Here is a 23717-nt window from a genome sequence, read left to right on the forward strand (position 1 = left end):
AGGCTGCATTTTGTCTGTGCAGGTCCACCACAAGGCCTTGACAATAATGTCAGATGCTGCAGACAATTTTCTGTTAATGAGGAAAAGCAAAGCACAAAATAAATAGTGTGTCCTGACCTTTCAGATGCCAAATCATTCACTATTTTAAATCTACAAGTAAATTTAGTTCTGACATTACAGAACAGCTGAAGATACATATTTAAATCAGGCACATACACTGCAAGTTTTCCACAAGCATAGGAACATTAAGGCAGCAGCACCCTCCTGCTCCTGCCTGGACAGATGTTATGGTTCTACACTCATGGGCCTAATTTAAATGGTTAGTAAAGGAAAAGAGCATTGACCATAGACTAGAAATGAACAGCAACCTTCAGGTCCACAAGTCCAAACCAACTGTTAGGAGGTCCATAAAGTTTTTTGTGGGGCAGAAGGAGAACATATGGTCAGGTCACCTATGGTGATTTTATTGCCCCTTGTCTTCACAGGAAAAGTCAGAAAAATTAATCCAAATTAATGACGTGTGACTTGAAAGTTACACAAGTCCTGCATGAGTGCTGTTACCCAAAGTGGCTTTCATTTGATTTAGCTTTCTTCATTTTCCAAGTGAAGTACACTAAATCAGATTAATGCCACTTAATTTTGAATATGAATATCTGCATAGGGCTTAATAGAATTTAGCTCATCTACTTTAAAATGTAATTCAGCTCAGGTTTCCTGAGTGTCCCCTTCAAGGAAAGACTCACATCAATAGACTTAATGGGAATTGTTCCTCGATTGTGTTGGCATGAGATCAAAACATCACTATCATAAAAATAGCTACATCTTGCTCAGATGTCTTTGTTCTGGGAGTATTAATATCCGACCCAGAGCTGAATGTATACCTGCTGAAATAGAATCAGAAATGGCAGCATGAAGTGAATTCTCAGTTACAAAAGAGGGATAAAACACTGACTTTGGTTTCTCCAGCTGAGATGGGGAACGGGCATAAATAGCCAGTGTCATTTCCATGTTCTAAAGGTGTAAACAGTATGCATTGTTTTCATAAGGTTGATATAATTTAGGCTGTTGTGTAGTTCTAGACAGTGTAATTTCAAACCTGAACGTTGCTAGAACCTTTATTTACATGAACTCAGTGGCAGTACTGAAGAGCAGAGAAGCCTCTTAGCTGAGACATGCCAGGTAAGTGTCTAATGTGAGACACTGAGAATATTCTGCTCACCTTCCCTGTGTAATTTTCACTACCTGATGCATAATCCAGTCTCCAAACCTGCCCAGCTGCCCTGACCCTTCTGTCCAGCTCCCACAGCCATCCCCTATTGCCACCTACTGCAAACAGCAACTGAGCAGGGCAGCATCTGGCTCCATGTGACCTTGGGGGTTTTCTCAGAGTGCCATTGAATCTTTCAATTAAATATTGCTCAGCAATCTATCCAGCAAGAATTCCTGAGTCAAAATTTCAAGTGCTGATGGATAACGTAGTATGTTACCCACATAAATCCAATGAGATATACTGAGGAACCTGATATGTACATGCAGAGTCTGCTCTGGAATAAAAAGTAAACTAAACACAGTCTAAGCTTTTAGAACATCAAATCCAGATTCCAGACAATATTCAAATCTTCTAGATTTGAGTGAGAGTTGCCAGTCAGTGCTGCCTTCCACTGCATTTAGACAGAGAATTAATTTTGATATTCAAAGCCTTCCAAAAATCTGCATGGTTTAAAAATGGCAGAATTTATTTCTTTTGAAGTATGGGCTTGTTACAGCTATTTAGGAACCTCTTACTGAAGTCAGATGGGTCTTGAACCTCCCCTGGGGATGGTTTAGATGTCAGTGTTCATCCATTAACAGACTGGAAACTGTCCAGGGCAATATTGCAAGAAAACACACCATGTTCAGGCTTTATTCCTGTTTCTTCCTCTGTTAAACAAGACTCTGTGAGCAATTCTCTACAAATAAATCCAAGGTTAAATACGATAAATAGGGCAAGGAATGCAGAGAAATTAAAATGGGTATTAGCAATGCATCCTGCTTATTGGTCAGCAGGGTATTTCTCTCTAGTGGGGAGTGAGAAGCTCATCTTGCCCCAGTTCCATCACTTATTCTTGCTCCTTGCCTTTGACAATAAGGTCAGTGCAAAGGTCTTACTCTTCATCAGCACAATGCCACATGCTGAATGTGTAACTCTGATTCCACCCAGACACAGAGTTCAGGCAAAAGCTTATGAGACCCAAACAGGTTTAATGTTGCCTTTCACTGCATATTCTTTTGTATAAAAAACAACAAAGCTCTCACACACAAGCAGGCAGCTGAAAGAGGAACAGCCAGCTTAAGAAAGGAGGCAAAAGGGCAAATCTGGAGGAGAAGCTGGTGCATTCAAGGCTTCTGCCAGATGAAGATGTTGGCTTGGAAGATGCAGGGAGCAGGGCAGTGCTTGGAGTGACAGGGAGCTCCCAGCTCCTATGGGAGCACCTTCTCTCCAAACCAGGCAGAACCATACAAACCCTACAAGAACAACCTTGAGAATAAAAAAGTGCTTCTGGATAAGTGCTGGCTAAAAGGATTGAAATTGCATGTAGAGAAAGAGAATATTTGTCTGATTCCTCTGATTTTAGAGGAAACAGAATTTTGTACTTTCTTTGTAAGTAAAAGGGCTGCATCAAAGTACCTGAGTGATCAATTTTCCCTGCTATTAGAAACAATCTGCTGGGCCTAAAACCATCTAAGTGCTTTGGTCAAAGATGGGACATAAAAGCTCCATTCATTTCCTCGTGGAAAGGCTGCAACTTCATCCCTTTGACTGCAAGTGCACAGAGCTTGAAAAGCTAAGGATGCATGAAGGGGATGTGCTGGGGACATGATGATGCTGACACTCCTCTGCCCTCAGCCTCATCTTTCGCTGACAGAAGCACAAAGCAGGTGTAAAGCAGCTACAAAGTGATTTTGGATGTGTGGAAATGACTCTAGAAGATACAGCCATCAAAAGCGCACAGCCCTCTCCATGTTTGCATACCATGAAGGAAATACACATGTGACCTTTGTCAGTAGTCAGTGCACTCATTAGTGTGTCAGAGAGAATAATAACTCTTACACATGAAAATCTGACCTACATATGCTACAAAAGAGGAAAAGGCAACAATTTACTTAAGTCTGTATTATACTGTTAATGATTATAAGCTGAAAAACTAGACCATAATGCAGGAGACTTGTAATGAAAAAGCATCAATTATAATTTTCTCCTTGCAGAGGACATTAGTCAGGTTCACTTTCCACAGTCCCATCGGGAATACAGATAGACACATAGGGCTGTGGGATTCATTCTAGAACAGTCAGAAAGGAAAAAACTCACTGGGAAGAGATCATCTTCAAGGGAAAAAAAAAAAAGTAAGTTATAGTTAAAGACACCCCTTTCAGTGTTTCTTGTTTGACAAAGCACAGGTGTGTGTCAGGTTGTTTCTAACAGACCAGCCCTTGCCTCCCTCCAGCCATGGCTAAGCTGGATTTCCTCAGTGTACACAATGTTCTGAGGCTCCAGGGCTGAGCCAGCTAATGCCTTCAGTCATGCTGAACATACCATCCTTCTGCAGAGATCAACTGGTCCCCAAGTTCCCTGGGAGGAATGTGAATCTCTCTTCAGAAGGCTGCAAATTTCCCCTCTCTGCTGCCTGAAGGTCCCTGACTCCTGGCCAGGGCAAACAGATCATTTGGAGGCTGTTTCAGACTCAGCACCCACAGGTGGAGTGAGTTTTTCAGCAGTGCCAATGAGTGGTATAAGTCCATTTAGAGTTGTTGCTGCAGACCTGAGGAAGTGCCTAGAAAATGTGATCTATCACTTTGTGTGCAAGCACTGCTTTCAGTCACCCTTGGCTTTCTGTGATTCCAGCTCTGCCATGGATCACACTGCAGAATCACAGCTCAGCTCCAGCCACCCCTGAGCTTTTGCTTCCTAGCAGCTACTGCAGCTCTCAGCATTCCTAAATAAGAATGTCTTGCTCTTTAAAACTCCTTTTCCTTTAATCTGCATGAAGTGAAACAAAAATATTAAAAACAGCTCAAACAGTAATAAAATCAAACCTAAGCATTGCATTATGGAAGACTATGAGATTTTCATCATGCTTTAAATAATTTAAAATTACTCAAAAGCAATCTATATTTCCTGTTGACAATCTCATGTTAATTTAATAACCCGCATGACTGTAATTTTCATTAATTGACTTACATTCTTACTACATCTTAATAGACTTGACAATTTTTTTCTCCTATTACACTCTCACCACCTACTATCAAGCAGGGATGCCAAGTTCACCCTTTCCAGTAACACCATGATTCTGCCCACTTAAGACAAAACTCTCATCTTTGTCCCATCTTTGTCAAGTTCTCTGTCCCCTCTGCTCCTGGGGACAGACCAGCAGCCCTAATTCCACCGTTTAGTTGTGGAATTTCTCCTCAAACAATATCTGTTGAATCTGAATTCCTCTTAACCATGGGAATATATTCAGAACTGTGTGAGGTCCATTTCTAACAATCACCATTAGAGTTCATGGTCCAGATCCAGATTGACGGGGGCAGAGCCCGAGAGCCTTTGCGGTGTCTGCCTCGCCCTTTCCTGCTCTGTGCTCAATCTTTCCTTTCAACTTCATTCTGTTACTCTGTTTGTCGTCACACTTTGGAGTGACTCCCTCCCCAAGACAACTGTGATTTCTTTTGCTATTATATTTAAAATTTAACTACAGTGATTATTCCCTGCAATGGTGAAATTTTTTCAGTGTTCCCACTCAGCATGTTTGTGGCTAGTGAGAAAATAAATTACCTATAGAAATATAAATGCTCACATTTAGCTGAAGCCTCCCATGCAAGCTACATTCTCATGACTGCTCAACTCTAATGGGAGCACTTGTGGTGTAGAGTTGAACATTTCAAAGCATGAAGGCAATAAGCCCCACTCTTTGTGATTCCTTAGACATCAGAGTGCTTATTACCTCCCAAATAACTGCAAAAGAGATGTTTATTCAGCTTTCACCTATTCAGAAAGGCCTTGAAATTCTAAACAACAAAATGTGCTGGCATTTTAAATCTATACTGATACTTTATTGTGTTCAGTTTGATTTCCAGTTTAATTGGTGGGGGATTTTTTTTCCATTTGATACCTCTGTTTTTCTTAAACTTGGTTTCTCTTCCCTGTGCCTATCCCTCTCCTTGCCCTGTCAAGCTGTAGCCAGTCTGACATTGTGATCTCCCTCCCCTGCCCCTCAAAAGCTGGGGCTCAAGACAGCTCAGTGATGAACTGCAGCACAAAGAACTTAAACTGAACCAAGCTCACCAAGCAGCAGGTGGAACACCACCTCAGAAAAGTAAATAAACAGTGAGGTTTCTCAGGACCTGCTCAAAGCAGTGCCCCAGCATTCACAAACAGTTCACTAACCTATGGGACAGGGGAAGCCACGGTGGGCAGGTTTACAGTGCATTTGTGACGCTGTTCTGTCAGAGCGGCGGAGCGCTGGGAGAGGCGGCCGAGCCCCGCAGGAGCGAGAATCCCTGGGGCTCAGCTGCTGCTCCATGTGCCGCAGCGGCACAGGGCGAGCTCTGCCCTGCAGTGCCCCCGCTGGCCGCCAGGGGGCAGCCCGGGCCCGGGCCCGCGTTAGCACAGCGAACGTGCGGCTGGGCCGGGCGGGAAATGAGAAACCGTGCGGAGGAGCAGTCTTGATTCGAGTTTTTCTGCGTGTCACCCCTAAAGCCTCTGCTCTGCAATAGGAAAAATATTCAAAAGATATACCCAAATAGGGCTGGGTGGGTAAGGCTCCTCCCGAACGTGCTGAGTGGGAGCAGGATGCAAGGGAACTACTTGGAGGGGGAATGGCACAAGAGACCTGGGCATGTGCCATCCCCTGACTCTGCTCAAAAAGTAAATATTTACCGCCACACCTCATTTTCTATTTGCTGAGCTCAACGTGGTGACAATGCAGAAATCGCATGTTGTTGTTTTCAATAATGTACTGTTTGAGCTCTAATCTGAGCTTTGATTTGCTCAGTAACAGATTCAAGACTTATTTCCCAAATATTTCCAGTGGGATAATGAGGCTTGTTTGGCACGTGCTCATATCAGGACTCTGTGTGTAACTGTTTATTCATGGGCCCATTTACCTTGTCTTCACTGGTGACATCTCCTGATCTGTTGTCCCATAATCTGAAATACTTCTGTTATCTGCAAGAGAAAAGAGAAGGGCTCAGAGCAGTGCGCAGCACTCTGAGAAACAGACACTTCACATGTTTCAGTAGAGCAAACAACTTGTATTAGACTAAATCCAAAATAATTTTGGATTATTCTAGACAAGCAACAAGCTGAAAGTGAGCAACGAACTGTCCCACTGCTGCTCCATCATGCCCAGATGATATTGTGAAGCTTCCCAAACCCCAATGTTTTCCCAAGCTTTGCCAAAGGCTGTGAAGGGTTTGTGGAGAAACTTTTAACTTTGTAATTTAGTAAAAGACTTATGTGAATGCAAGCACTCCCCCACTCAGTTCTTACAGCAATGTAGTGCATTTACCTGCTGTTTAATGGGTTCATGACTCCAGATCTGAGTGCCTGGAATCTGTTGCAGAGAGGGCATCTTCCAAATGCCAAATCATACGGTGGATCTGTGGCTAATCATGAATAAAAAGCTCCACAGGCACTCATTGCAATATGAATGTGCAAGATCCAGTGCAAAGTTCAACTCAGAGTTTTCTTTATTAAAATACCTTTTCACATTCCTTATACTAATGCATTTGCATGGACACTCATGGGATGCTGAAAGAACATTTGTCAACAGAAGAGAGCTATGAAGTCAGTCAGTTGTGACAGGTTCATGATACAAACAACATTTGCACAGGGAAAAATAAATTAGAGATATTAATCAGTAACTGGAGCTTAAAAATTCAAACATTTGGAATGGAGGATATAAACCCCTTTTGTGTTTCTTGCTGGTTTTGCACCTTTGATGCAATGCTTAAAGGAGTAATTATATATGTATATACAAATCCATGGCCTCTTTTTCACTATTTTCTAATTAAAATGAGAAACTTCTTACCTGTGGCCTAGATGTTGAAGTAATTTAATCTGCAGTAAGAAAAGGAGAGCAATTGCAATGTCAAAGGCCAGCTGGTTCAGGGGTTGAGGACGGTATTTTTTCTCTTTTGCTTTGTGTTCTTTTTTTAAACTAATGCAGCCCAGAGAAACATGGGCTGAAGAATTAAATATGTGTCTGTCCAAACTGGATCCATGTTAGTGGTTTATCATACTATAGAGAAAAAGGATAGGTATGGAGCTCCATACTGGACAAACTGGGCACAAGTACAACTTCAGATCTCTCCTAAAATCAAAGGAGTAAGGATTGTACATAACAGTGTTTTCAGGTATAAACTCACTGATTTGGGTGTAGTATATCCAATCAAGGAAGACTTATCATAGAATCATCCAAAACAGCAGCGATGGACAATCATTTCTTGGAGAAGCATCACATCAAATTTACCAACAAGCATCAGAACTTTTAAGGGAAAAGTAATTTAGCAAAGAATAAAGACTATTTGTGCCTCTGCTGATAGAAGTTCTTGGTAAAGTTTGAATCTCTGAGCAGTTAGTCAAGTTTTAAGGAGCCCAGAGCTCACTCTTCTCTCAGGCCCTCCCTGGAGTGTCACATCCCTGTGGATTAGAACCGAGCTGGCTCCAAGCTTGGTAGCAGTCCAGCTGCTGCTGCACAGGGAGCTCAGCTCAGGCTGCAAGATCATGGCAAGGGACATCCATGGCTGGTCAGGCTGTGCTGAGCTCTGTTCTGCCCCAATAGTGTCACTGATAACCAACTTAGCAAGTTTAAAGCAAGCTTAAATATTTCTATGTCCTACTGGTATCACCATAGTTGCTGCATTGTAGAAAGGTACCTCCTCAGTTGTAGCTCCCCCTTTGTTTCCTTGGAGCATGATGAATTGGAGGCAAAAAAGGCAAAATTGCATTAGCAGGAGAAACTACAGATGAGAACCTGGGTCAGTGGTTTCTAGAGCCACTTTCCTCTGAGAATTTTATTCGTAATTTTTTCCATTAAATGCTTTAGGAACATCTCTATTGTTCCTCCTAAGGAAATAAACTTTGAAAAGAAGAGTCTGGCAGACTCATAAATTAGTGCTGCAAAGCCTTTGAAACATTTGCAACATCTTCCATCTTGGCTTGTTTTCTTTTCCCAGTTGATCTTTGAGGTGACTGTTCTAGGTAGCATCAGGATGCCCATATATTCTCTGTTGGTAAAAAGAGCAAAAAGGAAAAAAACAAGGTATGAGTATAACTGTGCCCCTAGCCTCTGTCCTGTAACGTATTCCTTAGAAGCCTCCACAACAAGTTAATAAATACTCACAGTTCTCTGGGGAGATGTTAGTATTATCTTCATCAGATAGAAAAATAAATAAGACAGTGGGAGATTTAGGGTAACAATTACAAGCTAGACCACAAAACTCTTAATCACCAACATCTGCAAGTGGGTGCTTTATGATAAAAGTTGGATTTTGGAGGGAACTGCTGGAACTAAAGGAACCTAACATATCTGGAGGTCAGATCCCTTATTTACTAGATGCTCAGCTGCCACAGTCAGACCCCAGCTTCAGTCTCAGGAGAATGAAAAGCTTTCCCTAAAGGCTGCCATCTCACAGGGAGCAATACAGCATCTGACTTTTGGACACTGTGTTCCTACAAGAGCTGTGCCAGAGGTAATCTCCAGCACACACCAGGGACAGAATCCTGCAGCTGGGAAGCACAGAAGGGAGCATGCAGATGGAGCAGTCCTCTATACCAGCCAATGGGAATGGGCAGAGAGAGACCCCAAACAACATTGTTTTTACATTAAATGACAGAAATAATTCTGTCCACTGGGTATTCACAACTGTCAAGTCTTTCCTGACATCGGTTGCCAAAGCAAGTCTCCCTCCAACAAATTTTTGCTCAGAATACATGGTGGCCTCTAACCTAACAGTTTAGTCTGTCAGGATCGAGGCGCCTAATTCCTTTTGTGGACTTACCCCAAAGGATTTGCCCCATGAGTCAGAGGAATTCCTGGTTTATAATTCAGTGTTTGTTTCAAAGTAACACCTTGGTTTTCATATCCTGAGTGCCTGAAATCCCCCCTCAATTTTAAATGGACACATCCTTCATCTTCCTTTCCTGCCTGAAACTACTGTGCCATGTTACTGTGCACAGGTAAACACGTGCCAGGTCCCCCTTCGGAGCTGGCAATGTGAATCCCTTTACCACTGAGAAAATACTTTTGGGATCACTTGAGTTAGATGAGAAAGTAGCTGAATAACACCTTGAAATTTCTCCAAAGAGATGTAAATTATACAGGTTTCTGTCTCAGAGGGCACATGCTGAAGTTGGACAAATAGGCAGCTAAAAGTACACAATGTCCTCATGCACTGCCAGTCCTCCTGTACCCATAGGACAGAACTAAACAAACACACTCACATCTAAGAGGTAGCAGAAGAGGAGGAGATATGAAGTCAGAATGTACTGCTGAGGTAAATTTGACACAATACCAATTAGTGTTTGGCGAAGTGGCTATCTCATTGTCAAGATATTTCCTTCAATATGTTTTCAGAAACTGGGACCATTAAATAACTTAGAAAGATTGCCAGCTCTGATTTCAGGAAGGAAACCTCCTCCCAGTTCCTCTCTAAGTAATTCATTTCTTTTGCAAATACTTCCTATGGATGGCATTTAAGATACAAATTTCTGAAACAGAGGGGATGGAGGGAAGCAACCCCTGACATAAAATTTTAAGTTCGTTTCTAAATTACTTAAGCATCCAAGACATTCAGGTTCAAGATACTCTGGACTGCAAATCAGCCACAACCTGTACTGCAGTTGGGCCTGTATATAGTTCAAGTAATTCAAACTTTGACTGATTATTTTTCTAATGTACCACCCTTCTTGACATAATACACACACTTTCAACGCATCTCTGTCAGTACAGTGTTTACTAAAAGCATGAACTCAGTTTTGTGATGGTCTCTCAGTGAAGAAGAAGCAAAGTTCCTAAATTTCCCTGCTGTATTGTATTTATTCTGACAGAAACTATGCAGGGGCAAATGCACCAAAACAGGACTAGCAACCATTAAAATTATTTACTACATCTTTCTTCTCTACAGTGCAGTTTTCTATTCTGCCTGTGACTTCTGGAAAAGCAATGCAGTACTGAGTGTAAACAGATTTTATCTGAGCACTAGAACCCAGGTTATCTGAATTTAGGGACATAAAAGAACATCAGGATCTGATGAGTCTCCACCAGCATTACTGAAATAAAAAGGCTGCATATCCTCGCTGAAAACAGAGTTCTTAGCAAAACACTCCTCTCTGCTGTGTTGTTCTTTGTCTCACACTTCTGGAACATCTATTACTTCCTAAACAGAGTCGAATTCTACACGTTTTTTGACAGGCCACTCCAGCTAAGTGATCCATGTGGCATTGCATGTGATTCAGATGCCAGCTGAGCAGCCAGCCTCCTAAGGCCCCCTTACACTCACTAAGTAAGGGAGCAGCAGATCAAAAGCTACTTCACCTCTGAGCCAAACATTTAATTTGGCTATCAAGAAGCACAACAGCTGGGGAGGAAGTTTAAGCCACTTGATCACTTTATAAGGAGTATTTTCCTTTTCACAAGTAGGATCACCAACTCTTCATTTGAACCAAACCTCTGAGATACATCACAGTTAAGCATGTGTGAAAATGAGCTACTGAAAAAAAAACCCAGTTGCAAGAAAATAATGATAAAAAGCACCTTAGTAGCCCCCTGCCTCTTCTGTACTCATCTGTGTAGCCTGAAAAGTGTTGAGAGGCAAATAGAGGGGATGGGAAATCTATTAAGAAATTCACCTGTCCAGTCCAATTTTAGGTCACTTATTTGGAGAGTTCAAAAGACGGATGGTGCTGCTTTTTGTCCCAGGATTTATTGGTAACAGAAGTGGGAATTTAAGAAGCAGAAGACAAGGAAGGCTCTGTTCTTTTGCTCTGTACTTTAAAGCACTAATAAATAAAGGAATAGTTACTATGTTAATACATGGACAGTATATCTAAGGAGGTGACAATGTCTCAGATGTGAACTGAATAAGGCAACCTCTAGAAAAACTCAAGCGAGATGTGGAAGTATTATAAAACTGACTTTTCTCTGGGGTGTTTCTGAAACTGGGATTAGTTTTACAGAATAACTAGTTTTATTACCCTTCTACTGTTAACAGGAGAGTAATAAAAGAAACACAAAGAAAACACTGCCCTCAGTTGACACTTTTCTTCCTTGACTCTGACATTACTTCACAGATTGTCTGGTATAGCAAGCTTTAATAGCCCAATTAATTATGAAAGTGATTCACACATGGTGGTCAGTGTATTTTCACTGACTTTTTATTATCCTTCAGTGGAGAGATATTTTACTCACTTTTTGCCACACGAAAAAAACTAAAACCATCTTCATGGTTTATATTATACAGGTCCATTATAAATTATGTAGGCTGTGGAAAAAAGAAGACAAAACCCTCTCCCTGAGTTTACATCTCATGTCTGTCACAGCCACCCTTGACCAATTTTTATTTTATGTTGGACAGGGACAAACTTTCTTCTGCATGACTCTCCAAGGAATGCCTAGTATAACCCAGGGGAGGGTTCAGCTCAACATATTTTTAGAAAATTGAGAGCAAAGATTAAAAACAAACCTTTAAACTAAGAAAGACAATGACACTATAAACCCTTCTGGCCTGTGTTAATATGAGTCTGTTTATTGTAACACAATCTGTGACCTTCAGTGCACTGCCAGTGTCTGTAAATAATACAATGGGCTGCCTGTGTATCCCATGGGGATGGGAGTGCTGATGGAGCCTTTCAAAACTCAAATGGATGCCATAAGCTGACACAGACTCTGCTATTGTGATTCTTATTTATGAGTCCTTTATTCTTTTTAAGTGCAAGTTCTAAAGTCACAAAGTGGAAGGCAGAAAAACCAACCGTCTGCTTAGTCTGAATTGGATTTGATAGCATATCTAACATTCATAAAAGTACTCCTGAAATGTGAGTTCCCTGCCTCTCAGATCTCCTGAGAGCAGAGTAACAGCTCATTCAACACATTCCTTCTAGTTAAAAAACCTCCATATTTTGTCACTGGCTTCTTAGCACTATGAAGCTGTTCACCACCTACAGAACCTTCACAAAACTCCCCATTCTGTAGCTGAGATCCTCCATATATGGATGGTACTATTCTCACTTCTTGGTTAGAACAATGTAGCTATGACCCAGCTTTGTACTCTTTAATAAAAACTGTTTGCCTTCAAAACTTCTTACAAGTCTCAGTTTACTGCCAGCCCTTGGACTCATCCCACCTGCTCTAGCAGTGGATGAAAACACACCCAGAAGGAAACACTTGAACACCATCTCACCAGATACACAATAATCTCCACCAATGTCACTGTATTTAACTGCTTGCTTAAAATGTATACTTACAGAATGCCTGCTTCCCATAGAATCTGCAAAATAAAATACAATGTATAAATTATGAAATGGTACATTGACCAGTTTTACGTTCCAGAAAATACAGGTTTAGGTACTTCAACCTTTTTGTTCACTTTGCAATGACGTAAAATTCCTACACACATCTAAGGTTCAGACTCTGGGCTTTAAGGCAACTACAGCACCTTACACCAGTGCATGAACTTAATTTCAGTATAAAATTGATCTCAGTGCTTGGCAAGATTGAGCCACACATGTTTAGACATAAAGAAATGAAATAAGAAGTTACAAAAGCTTTTTCGTGTCCTGAAAGCCAACAGAAGTGAACAAAACCACTGCTGACCCAGTGCTACATCAAAGCTTGGCTTTAAGTGGACAAAACCATACATGAGGTTTGTGAAGTGAGGTATTAGCAAGCTGTCACTTAGTCTCTGTCACAATGTATTGTTCTCACAGGAAGGAGGAAATGAGAAATTTTGTGTAAATTCCAGACTTTAAACAACGGGATGTTGGCTATCCAAAGCTCTGTGGTCACAGTGACAGCTATCCTGCCTCCTCATTACCTGTCACCCAGATCCAGAACAGGGGGGCTTTCTAGCTCAGCGTCACAGCTCTGCCACGAAAATGTCACACTCTGTGTCATTCCTGCTGCTGCAAGGCTCCGTGATTTCTACCAGGTACCACTCAGCAAGTAGCCACTAATAAAGGCACAATGATACAGTGTTTTTGCTGATTCTTTGCTACATCAATCTTTTCACAATCTTTTTATTTCAGTTTTGTTAAAAAAAAAAACCAGAGGTGATTTTACTTTTTTACTGATTTTACTGTAGAATAGAGAGAGTTGTCATAGCACCTGGCTTTCCCTTGCTGCCAAAAACAGGGAAATGAAAAATGCTGGATTCTAGACACACAGAAAAATTGGTCAAGCTTCTGTAGCAAGGCAAAAAACAAGCTCCATGTTTTGTGGAAGGAGTCAGAGCTGAAGGTCTGATATTGGTGATTTCTAAAATATTCCCAAGTCTAAAAAATGTAGGTGGTTTTTTTGATTTCTGATGGATCTAAACTCTTCCTATTGCTTCTATAGTTGATGGGACTTTAAATTCAATGAACACATTTTTACAAAGGAGTACATATAGCAGGAACTTAAGACACTGTCACTCCCACCAGCTCTATCATTTCTTGTTGCTAGAGGTTATGGAGAGGAGAATATGTTCCTAAACAGCTGCAATTGTCAATCCACCTCCAAAACACCTCCAGCCCTGGGGAAAGCTAAAATGTCAGGGTATGAACTGAAGGTGCTGAACTGCAGACACACAGCGTCCTGCCAAGCCCTTCACTGGAGCAGTAGCTTCCATCAGGGAATCTTGGCAGGCAGCTTGGGAACAGCTTTGACAGGGGGTATGCATGTAATCCAGCTTTGCACTGGAGGTTCAAGCAAGGTCAGAAGCTCCCTGCATATTTGTGCCTTACTGAAACCATCTGGCTTTGCCTGATTTCTGGCTGAAGCTATTGTAAGCACTTGGCTCTGGGATCAACGTCTCACAGATCCAAGCTTTAGTCTAGAATTTGTCTAGAAGCCTAAAGCTCCAAAGAGTTTTTATACTGGAGAGGGGACAAGTCATTTGCATGGTTTTGGACTACCTGCAACTATCACATGCTCATAATACCCGAGTTCTGAATAGCACCATGAATCCCCAGAGCCTGCGAGTTTTTTCTATGCTGGAAAAAGATTCAGTGGGAAGTTCTGGCCAAGATGTAGGTGTTAAGCCTGAGGCTCAGTAGCAGGAAAGTATTTGAGCAGATTTCCTGATTGCTAGAGCTGATTTCAAATAGGTTTGTTCCAAACCTCTGAATGCAATGGGGATTTCTCATGCCTCTTTCCACTGGGATATATTTATTTTTCCATAGTACATTGTTGGTTGCTGTAGGACTCTTAGAATTTCCTGTCTCACTGCTGCAATCACTTCCAAGTGACCAATTAATTTTTCCAGACTTAGCAGCATAAAAGCTGGCTCTCCATTTTGTTTGCTGGATTTTCACTTTCCTAATAAGAAATTGGGAATTGCTATCTTGCAATAAGCCACGATGGGCTCAGTCCAGTGCACATGAGATCAGTGCAAATCCTATCACTGGCTTCTGTGAGCATTGGGCCTGACAGACAGCAAAGACAGAGTCTGTTGAAGGAGCAAGAATGTACCAATAACATCATCTTCCACAGGAAGTGTCCTGGAAAAATGTAAGAAAATCTGTGAGCTGGAGTTGGTTATAGTTCTTCTCAGCAACATGAACAGAACTGTGCTACCCCAAGAACCAGGATGAATATTGAGGGAAGGGCTGGAGCTGAGATAAAGAACCAGCATGGAGGTGCTTGGGCCTCCTGCCCCTTCTGCCTCCTGGGAAGATGAAAGGTGTGATGGAAATAAATCATGCCTGAAAGAGCCTCCACCCACACAGCTGAACTCATGCATGACACATCCTGACCCTCCCTCAGGAAGAGCTGCCAGCCTGGACTGCTGGACTCCAGCACAGGCAAGGGAGGCAGCAGGGCCACAGCCACTGTATCATTCTTGGCAGTCTGGTGATTTAGACGGTTGCCTGTTTTGCTTAAGCTTTGGACTGTCTCCATTTTTTTTGTACATAAAGCAGCACTCTGGGACAGGGCTGGATATTCCTGATTCACAATATGCTTTGGCCTTTTCACAGTGCAACCAGAGAAAGCAGGATTTTAAGGGAAGTACTTCATCCTGGTAAGCCTGAAAGACTTTTAGACGAGGTGTTACTAACCTGACTGGCACTAACTGTGATCATTCCCCAAATTGCCATTTGGATGTAAGGTTGGATTTAAAGTTGAAGTTTGAAGTTTTTAGTATTTTATATAAAATATTGAAGTAACAGCCCATTGCTCTAGAAAAGGCTTTAAAACAATATGCAGGTGAACATCCTGAACACTAAATACGTCTCTGAATTAAACTAACCTTTCATTAACTTCTTATCTCGGAGTTGCTTGCAGAGACAAAGTGATCAGCATCCTCCTTAAGCCCTCGGTTACAGCAGAGGAAATCCAGCATCCAACCAGAGACTGACATTATTTGACTTTCAATCAAAATACACTTGACTAGACTGGAATTTCACAAATTACCTGCTTTTCCCACTGTAAATGACTTAACTGTAGTTAACCACATGCAGGTTTTCTGGGATTTGAAATGTGCATTTGATAGTTTGTTTCTGTCCATCTTGAATGTAAAACCACCTCTTTAGTCCTGGCACTAAGAATGAGGAAAGCAGCACAGCAGGTAGGATGGTGAGTCTTATCCACAGTGTGGTGGAGGCACTCAAATGATAGCAACAGGAGATAACATAGCCAGCACCATGAAAACAAAAAGAAAAGGACTAATGACAGATGCTCAGCACACTGCCAAAGGCCTGGGGTTTGGGAAAGTTCAGAGCATTTTCTGCACTATGGATCTAAGATTTTGGATAGGGACAAGCAATAGGTATAGAACTCAAAATACCAAAGTTGGTTACTGCTATGGCATCTGCCTTACTGGGGACAGCAGTGAGAGTTGTCAGAAAAAGAAGAGGAAAAATACTTTAGCTCAGTTACAAAAAATTGCATCAGACATAACAACTACTGACAGTTATTCAGCTTCCTCTCTGGTGCACACAATTTCTGGAATGCACAGAAAACCCCTTCATAAGACAAAATTGCTTATGAAGCACTTAATTCTAATTAAACCACAATAGCTACCTACCTACAAACAAATAAAATGTTTATTTTATTTTATTTTATATTAAAATTATTATTAATAATAAAATGTTACATAGGTCTTAGGGGTTAAATCTGTCAAACTGTGTAGCTGACACCAATTCCCAAACTCATGTTATTTCCCCAAGGACACGTTTGTCTGAATCACTGTCTTCCTGAAGTAGGTTGTACTCATGGGCTTTTGCTCAAAAATCTCAAAGAATAGAATGGTAAATCAACTTCTGCACCCACTAGTAATGTTCAACATCTTTCAAAATTGGCATTTAATACACTTACATTAATATATATTAAAGTACATAGAGTATTTCCTAGGGATCCTTCACTGCATTTACGCTTTGCCACCTCACAATCAGCCAGCCTATCAAAAATCAAAGGCAGTTACATTAACTGTAAGGTAGCACTGCATTGCTGGATGATGCACTGCTTATCTAATTGAAACACTTTTCCTGTGTATCAGTCAGGAAAAACAGACGTGATTGAAACAATAAACTGGTACTATGTTTCCAAGAATAACTGAAACTAGAATGTTATGCACAGAAGAGCAGGTGGACTGCAAGATTAAGGCGTGTTTGCAGATCCTCTGGCTAATTCAGCTGAGTCTTTCAATCATATTCCATTTTATTGCAGTTCTCTATTTATGGCATTACAGCCTTTTAAGTGCTCTTCAAATTTCAGCTCTGCAGTACCAACCTGGAGTTTACATCCTCCTAGTGAAAAACACATTCAGTTGTGCCAAAACCAGGGCTGGTGAAAGGTGTGATAGTCACCCTCACACCTGGGCACAGCAGATGAGGGTTATGCAGCAGCTTTTTATCGGTCCAGTTCACACTCACTGGAGAACATTTCAGAACATTTGTGGCTTTGGGGTTCAGCCCTAAAATAAACTCTGTTTTTTCTCATGGTGATCCTGCATATTAAGTGCCCGGCCATGCTCTTTGGTGTGAAAGACATTGATTTTCACTGCAAGGCTGTGAAAAATGAGTACAACACACAGGCACAGCACCAAGGATTCCGAAATTCCTTTGCCACTGTTGTCACTCCCTAAACACTTTGCCTTAAACCGATGACCTTATCTCTCTGTTTATTCAGCTGTAAAATGGAGATTAAAATTGCCATGTAAACCCTCACAAGGGAAAATTAAGTCATGTTTTCTAAAGTATGTGGAGATTCTCACCTGAAAGATTGCCTAGAGACAGAATATTGTGTCAGAGGTGGGAAATGCCTTATAAAATAGAAAACATAGAAAATTAAAGCAAAACAATCAAAAATTAAAAATGGCACACAACAGAGCCATTTGGTAACCTGGATGGGGACAAAATGTGAACAGTTTGCAGCCCTAATTATTTACAAATCTAGACTTCCTAACACAGAGAGGGGAGAGGAAATCCTTTCCAGCTTAGTCTTTGACAAACTATGATGAAATAACCTTCTTTTAACCTGCTGTCTCTGAACTCATTAGTGCCCAAACATTTATAGATAGTAACTGCCAGCAAGCTGCTACTGCCCACACACACAACTGTGTTAGAGGAGCTGCTGAAATGATCATATTGCTTTAAAGGCTTGTAGAGTCTGTTGTTGGACGCTTTATAGATATTTGCTGGAGTTCTATCGAAAGCCAAAAGAATATTTTATAGCATGTGACAAACATGCTCAATTCAGAGACAAATATTTCTCTTGAGCAGCTTGAGATAACAGGACGCAGAATCCTGATCCCTAATGGGGCATGTTCAGCTCTCGATTCAGATCCAGATGTTTTGCCCAAATACTCAGCAGATACAGCACAAATGGGCTGATGAAGTAGATGTCACAAATATTAATATCATTGATTTATGAGGAACCATTAAGGTGTCACACAATTTATCAACTCCTGTAATTTTGTAGCCATATCTTAGTATGTTCCTATGTGACTTGCAGCTCTTCTTTTTTATGGCACTTACCTTCTAAATATTCAGTCTAAATATTATCTTATAAAATATTCAGTCACAAATTTATCCCTAACATCTACACAAATGTTTCCTTAAAGTGTTTAATTTTTCACTACCTTACTTACCATTATTAGTTTTTCTGATTTCACTATAAACTGTTTCAGTCCCCTTCTGTACAGGAGCTGGAAAATGTATTGGCACAGAATCAATTTTTTTTTTTGTGTTTGCCTTATGAAAAGCTCCTTAAACAAACAGAACACACTGTTTTACTTTCAGAGGAAGTAGTTACGTAAGCAGCAATGAGCCTGTGTGAAAAAGCAAGTGCACCCCCTCCCCAAAACTAGCCTGTAAGGGTCTGAGAGACAGATGTCTCTCCTTCTACATAAAAATGATGATGAAACTCTGCTTCCCTTTCTAAATTTGACTTCAACATTCTAATAATCTACTTCTGAACTTAAATCAATACTGCTTTAATTTCACAGAGACATCTACAACCAGAGAATAGTTTCTCTGGATCACTTTGAAGATCTTCTTCAATTTGTTCTAATGGTTTAGGGATCCTAGAACAGTGATCTATCACTTGGAAGACTAAGTACATCCCCTTTTGGCAACTAGCCTGATTAAATCTTAAGGGCACAAAAAAAAAATCTAAATTGCTGTTATTAGTGAAATGTCTCTTTAAATGCTGGGAGCTGATACATCAAAACTGAGCTGCAAAACTGCTATTAATTTAAACAATAGGAGCTACACTTCACCAAGCGTCAAATCACAGGTTTCAAACTTGCACCTTTGGCACGAAGTTTCTTTGCAAAATAATTTTAAGATCTCAAGGCATATTTTATATGCTTATAGACTATTGCTTAAATGATTAATTCAGTTTCCAGTGAAGTAAGAATTAATTTTATTGGAATTTTAATAACAGGTAGCTCATCCTGTTTAGGACTCTTTTTTTAGCAGGTTACAGTCCTAAATCCACTCCCCTTGACTCTGTCCAAAGACTTGGTTGGAGGCATTTCCTTAGTTTGCTTTTTTTTTTTTTAATCATAGCCATTTCATTATATTGTGATATAATGCCCCTGCCCATGTTTTTTCCTTTGTTAATCTTTGAAAAGTCATCTCAGCACAGAAAAAATATGCCAGGAGAAATTACTTGGATGATTTGACATTTTGTTCCCACTAACTTTATACTGTTGCCACCTGCAGATAACTAACCAGATACAAAAGTAAAAGAAGGAAAATACTCTTACTCAGCCATGCTTAGCAGTTTCTCCCTTGTCACTTCAGGGATATTTCCTGATCTTACTTTAGACCCTGCCTTTGGTTTTGCTCAGATTAACAATAAAGGGTCTAAATCACCTTACCATCTTTTTTCATAACTAAGCTTCGGAAAAGACAAACACTGTATTTTTGTCAAGCATACAAATTTGGCAAGTATTGAATTTAATAATTCCAGAAAGAAGTATTCCAGAAATGACCAGCTGGCTCAGACATGACTGCAAACACAGGGCAAAACAGTGTTTTCAAATGTAACTAATTCTTTACTGATAAAGATATACAACCTTCTACAATAATTTCAACATGTTTTGCAGTAACATTCAATCAATCCCAATGCCCAGAAGTGACAAAGGGCCACTGTTACAGCCTAGCTACTATTTATTGCAGTAGCCTTTCACAATACACAAAATATGATTCTCCTGCTTCTGAGAACATTAGTATTGACATTGATAACAGTGGCAGGAGGAACAAATGATCGGAAAGATAAATTAAATTGAGGTTAGGCCTGAGAGATCAAAGAAATCTGGAGTTCCTCAAAAGGCACAAGGAATCAGACTCAATGTGCAGCTGCTGGATGAGCAATGTGTGCCTAGAGAAAAGGTAAATATTTTTTGCTTTGTCTTCATTCAGAAAATAGGAGGAATCAAAAGTGGCATAAAAAGGATTTGGAGCAAGGTGAAAATCTGAAAGGTCTGTTCCCTAGGAAGGACTGGTCATATCCACAGACAGACATGAAAGAATATTATGAATGGATACAAAACCTTACAAAAACACCAACATAGCAAAAGTATCAGTAGCAGTCCTGAGGCCAAATTCTCTCTGTGGGTGCACGTGATTATTGCAAGGGAATATTAAGAAACTTGGCTTTGCTTCTCTTTTCCCAAGAATAAATCTCATCCTGTTTTCATTGTGATAGGCAGAGCAGAGCTCAAGAAATAATTTGGTTGCATACAACTCCTTCTATTTAAGCAGCATCCTCAGGATGCTCTCAAAGATGAACACATTAAATACTTGCAGTGCAGTTTCCATTTCCATAACCAAAGTACTCAGCTGTGTCCTGGGGCAACAAAGGAAATCAACTGGGAAACTGTTATATCTCTGCATACCTGAAGCACAGTTCAGTCCTGCAGAATCAATCAGTGTTCTGTGTGCCATGCATAGGTCTGTAGCATCAGGCAGCATTCAATTAAAATAAACTGATCTCATTTACACACTATGTTAAACATTATTCTTCGTTTAACAGGGTTCTGTCTACAGAGCACAGATACCATCATTATTACTCAGTCTGATATGCAGGGATAGTGTTATATATCAAGAGTGGGATGAAAAGGCTATTTTTATAGAAGCTGATCTTGCATTTAATAGGACTTTAAATTTAAATAATGCACTATCACACCTTACCACTCTACACCATTGCATTGTGTAATGCACACTCAGATACAGCTGGAGCAATTATTATCCCTGTTCTGAGAAAGAGTAGAACAACTCTGGCACTTCAGTGCAGAATTTAAGGGAGGTGGGTGAATAGCATGCTTAAAATACAGGCAAAACTATGTGATGAATGATAGCAGGAAGTGAAAACAGAAAGGACAGGAGGACTGGCTGTTCCGGGAGAGCATGGCTGCCAAGCTTGAAGAGTAAGCACTCTTGCACAAACATCTGTGTTACCAACTAAACAATCATGTCTTTGGTCTCTGAAACAAGTGACTAGTCCTTCCTACCAGGAAGAAGGAAATTTATCCATTTCTTCTTCAGCCTGCTTCTCATTCAGCTGAAGCAAAGATGCAAGAGCAGAGCATAAACATCTCATGCGGGGTTTATTCACTCTGAGCTCCTTGGAGCTCTTTACAAATTTCTGGAAGGTTTAACAGCTTTCAGCACAAGGTCATAATGGCATCAGAGTTCTCCAGATGACACAATGATTGAAGTGGGCATTTGGGTGGTGAATAAATTTCTGTGGATATTTCTCCTTCAAGATTGCAGACATGTACCTCAGCCCCATGCTCTGAGGTCTGGGTAGTACAGGGAGGAGGACAAAGTTATCTGGGTATCAGTATCCTCATTTGTCTGTCAAAGGTGCCACAAAACCCAGAATGGTCTCCAGGCCTTTCCAAACTGAGACTAAATCAATGCTGGTCTCCCTTCTTTATCACAAGTGAATTACAGCTTTAACCCTTCAACCAGTTCCTTCACAAAGGAGGAAATTCCACTGGTTTCTGTTCTCTCCATTATCTTACCCTGTGGCACCTCAAGTGCCTCTTAGTGAATTTGGTGCCTTTAACATGAGTATTTCACAGGAGGTTGCCTTGTGCTTAGAGCCACAGCTGAAACTGGGAGTCTTGCTCCACACAGACCTTGTGCAGGTGGGAATGGGAGGATCCCAGGTGCAGGAGGACTGCAAGAACAGCAGCACAGGAGCAAAAGCATCAGCCAGGTTTAGGAGCACTACTGTCAGGAGACTGTCATGCACAGAAAGCACAACCCTGGCATTCCTAGGTGCCAATACCAGCGCAGTGTCAGGAAGCAGCAACAGGCCCAGAGTTGTTCCCAAACATAAACCATAAAGGCTGGACAGTTTATTACCTCTGTGAGGATCAAGTGTTGAGACTTCAACTTCAGTGTAATCCACCTCAGCACTCTCAAGGTCAGGTCCTGCCCCAAAAATATCAAGAAGATGTTTCTTTGTAGGACTGCACGCTTTGTTTGAGCTGTGGGCCTGATCCTGCTGCCACTGAAATTAATGGACAAGTCCCAGTTGACTTTGATAAGTGCAGGACCAGGCCCTACTGATGGCAGATGGGAGTTACTCTGCTAAATTGTAAGTACAACCCATTCCAAAGAGCCACCCCAGTCCAAAGGGCAGTAGACCAACTAAAGGCAGATTTCTGAAACTGTGGGACATTCAAAGTGTGCCTAAAACTGTTACTTGCAATGCAACACCTTCAAAAGTGACACAACATGAAATGGAGTAGGGAATTATTACATATTTTCCCATATTCCTGCTCCAGCTGCTCTTCCCTTTCTTTCCCTGCCACTATTTTCTCTTTGTTTTCTGTGGCTATGGCAGGACATTTCCCATTCTTCACTTCCCTCACATTTAAAGCAATCTTTAAGTTTTTCATGGCCTCCCTCATCACCTCTCACCAAATTTCTGTTTTGCCAGTTACCAATTTCAGCACTTTTCTCCTAGGCTGCCTCCAGGCCCCCCATAAAACATTTGGCATGGAACTCATATTCCTCCCTAAAATGCTTCTTTGCCACAATACCCACAGAAAACCAGACAACGATCAGGCATCTGACTTACACTGGCTGACAGGTACTGGCTACAACAAGAAATATCTGTTGCTTTTTACTGTATATTTCTTAGGGTGGAGATGGTTTTCTACTAGATTTCCTTAAGAGTTGGAAGGAACCACAACAGTCATTCAGACTGAAATCCTGCTGAACTGATTTGGCAGATTATTTTGTTCAGACTTCATAGCAGGTTACTTTTTGATTTAATTCTTAAATATTTCAAGATCCATAGAAATGAAGGAAGGACACAGAAGTAAAAAGAAGCAGAAACCTGTAGAAAACATTAGTTTTTAAAAAAATCTGAGTATTTGTTATACAGAACTTACATTTTTGAGCATCAGTTGTATGTTTATACCATCCATCATTAGATGGCCTGGGATCCAGCACAGCTAATTACACTTCATAATGCAGTTGGTAAAAAGGTCCTATCAGTGTAATTTTGCACATGGGAAAAAACAGTTGGCCCTAACAAATCCTTATTACTACCATTAGAAGACATCAAGACTTTCAATTATAACATAATTTTAAAATCTATTAAGTATGAAATTACCTTTACTCTCATCTGGTGATTTCATATGATTTTCATTATCTTCAATGTAACCTGATCCTAAAATATGAAAGCCAAAGTTGAGCTGATAAAATGTTTATTATAACCAATTAAATAAATCAGTTACACAGCTGCAATTCCTACTGTCATTGTATTTCTACATGACACATTCTACTTTTAGATTCCCACCTAAGACATTCAGGTGGGAAGAATGTGGCTTTGGAAATAATCAGCTAAAAAACACCCAAGGGGCAGCTTTGTCCATGTCAAGTGCTCTAAACAACATGTCCACCTGTCTTTGTCAAGTGCACTGAGATCCTGCAATGAAAGGTGCCCAGTCATGGCAAGTTAACATCACTACACTGTGGCCACATCACAAGACCACGTGTCACAGCTCAAATT

General features: G+C 40.8%; 1 protein-coding gene across 5 annotated transcripts in view; it reads right to left on the bottom strand.

Moving 5' to 3' along the window:
* Positions 1-6708: 6708 nt before the first annotated feature.
* Positions 6709-23717, bottom strand: part of PECAM1 (platelet and endothelial cell adhesion molecule 1) — a 28712-nt gene continuing 11703 nt past the window's right edge. The window contains exons 12-17 of one of the 5 annotated variants that reach the window (XR_014855529.1): positions 23319-23375; positions 22058-22126; positions 18325-18381; positions 17449-17496; positions 12503-12525; positions 6709-8265 (exon numbers count right to left, since the gene is read on the bottom strand). Coding sequence is in view for 4 of the 5 variants with exons in the window: in XM_085077272.1 (XP_084933398.1) it covers positions 8236-8265; positions 12503-12525; positions 18325-18381; positions 22058-22126; positions 23319-23375 (236 nt within the window). In the remaining variant the exon portion in view is untranslated. Of the gene's footprint in view, positions 8266-12502; positions 12526-17448; positions 17497-18324; positions 18382-19992; positions 20064-22057; positions 22127-23318; positions 23376-23717 lie in introns of those variants that run through there. The other 4 variants (XM_085077272.1, XM_085077274.1, XM_085077275.1 and 1 more) reach the window with 4 other exon arrangements.

The sequence above is a fragment of the Lichenostomus cassidix genome, chromosome 18 (genome assembly GCF_008360975.1).
Source record: "Lichenostomus cassidix isolate B80296 chromosome 18, HeHo_3.0, whole genome shotgun sequence".
Taxonomy (NCBI): domain Eukaryota; kingdom Metazoa; phylum Chordata; class Aves; order Passeriformes; family Meliphagidae; genus Lichenostomus; species Lichenostomus cassidix.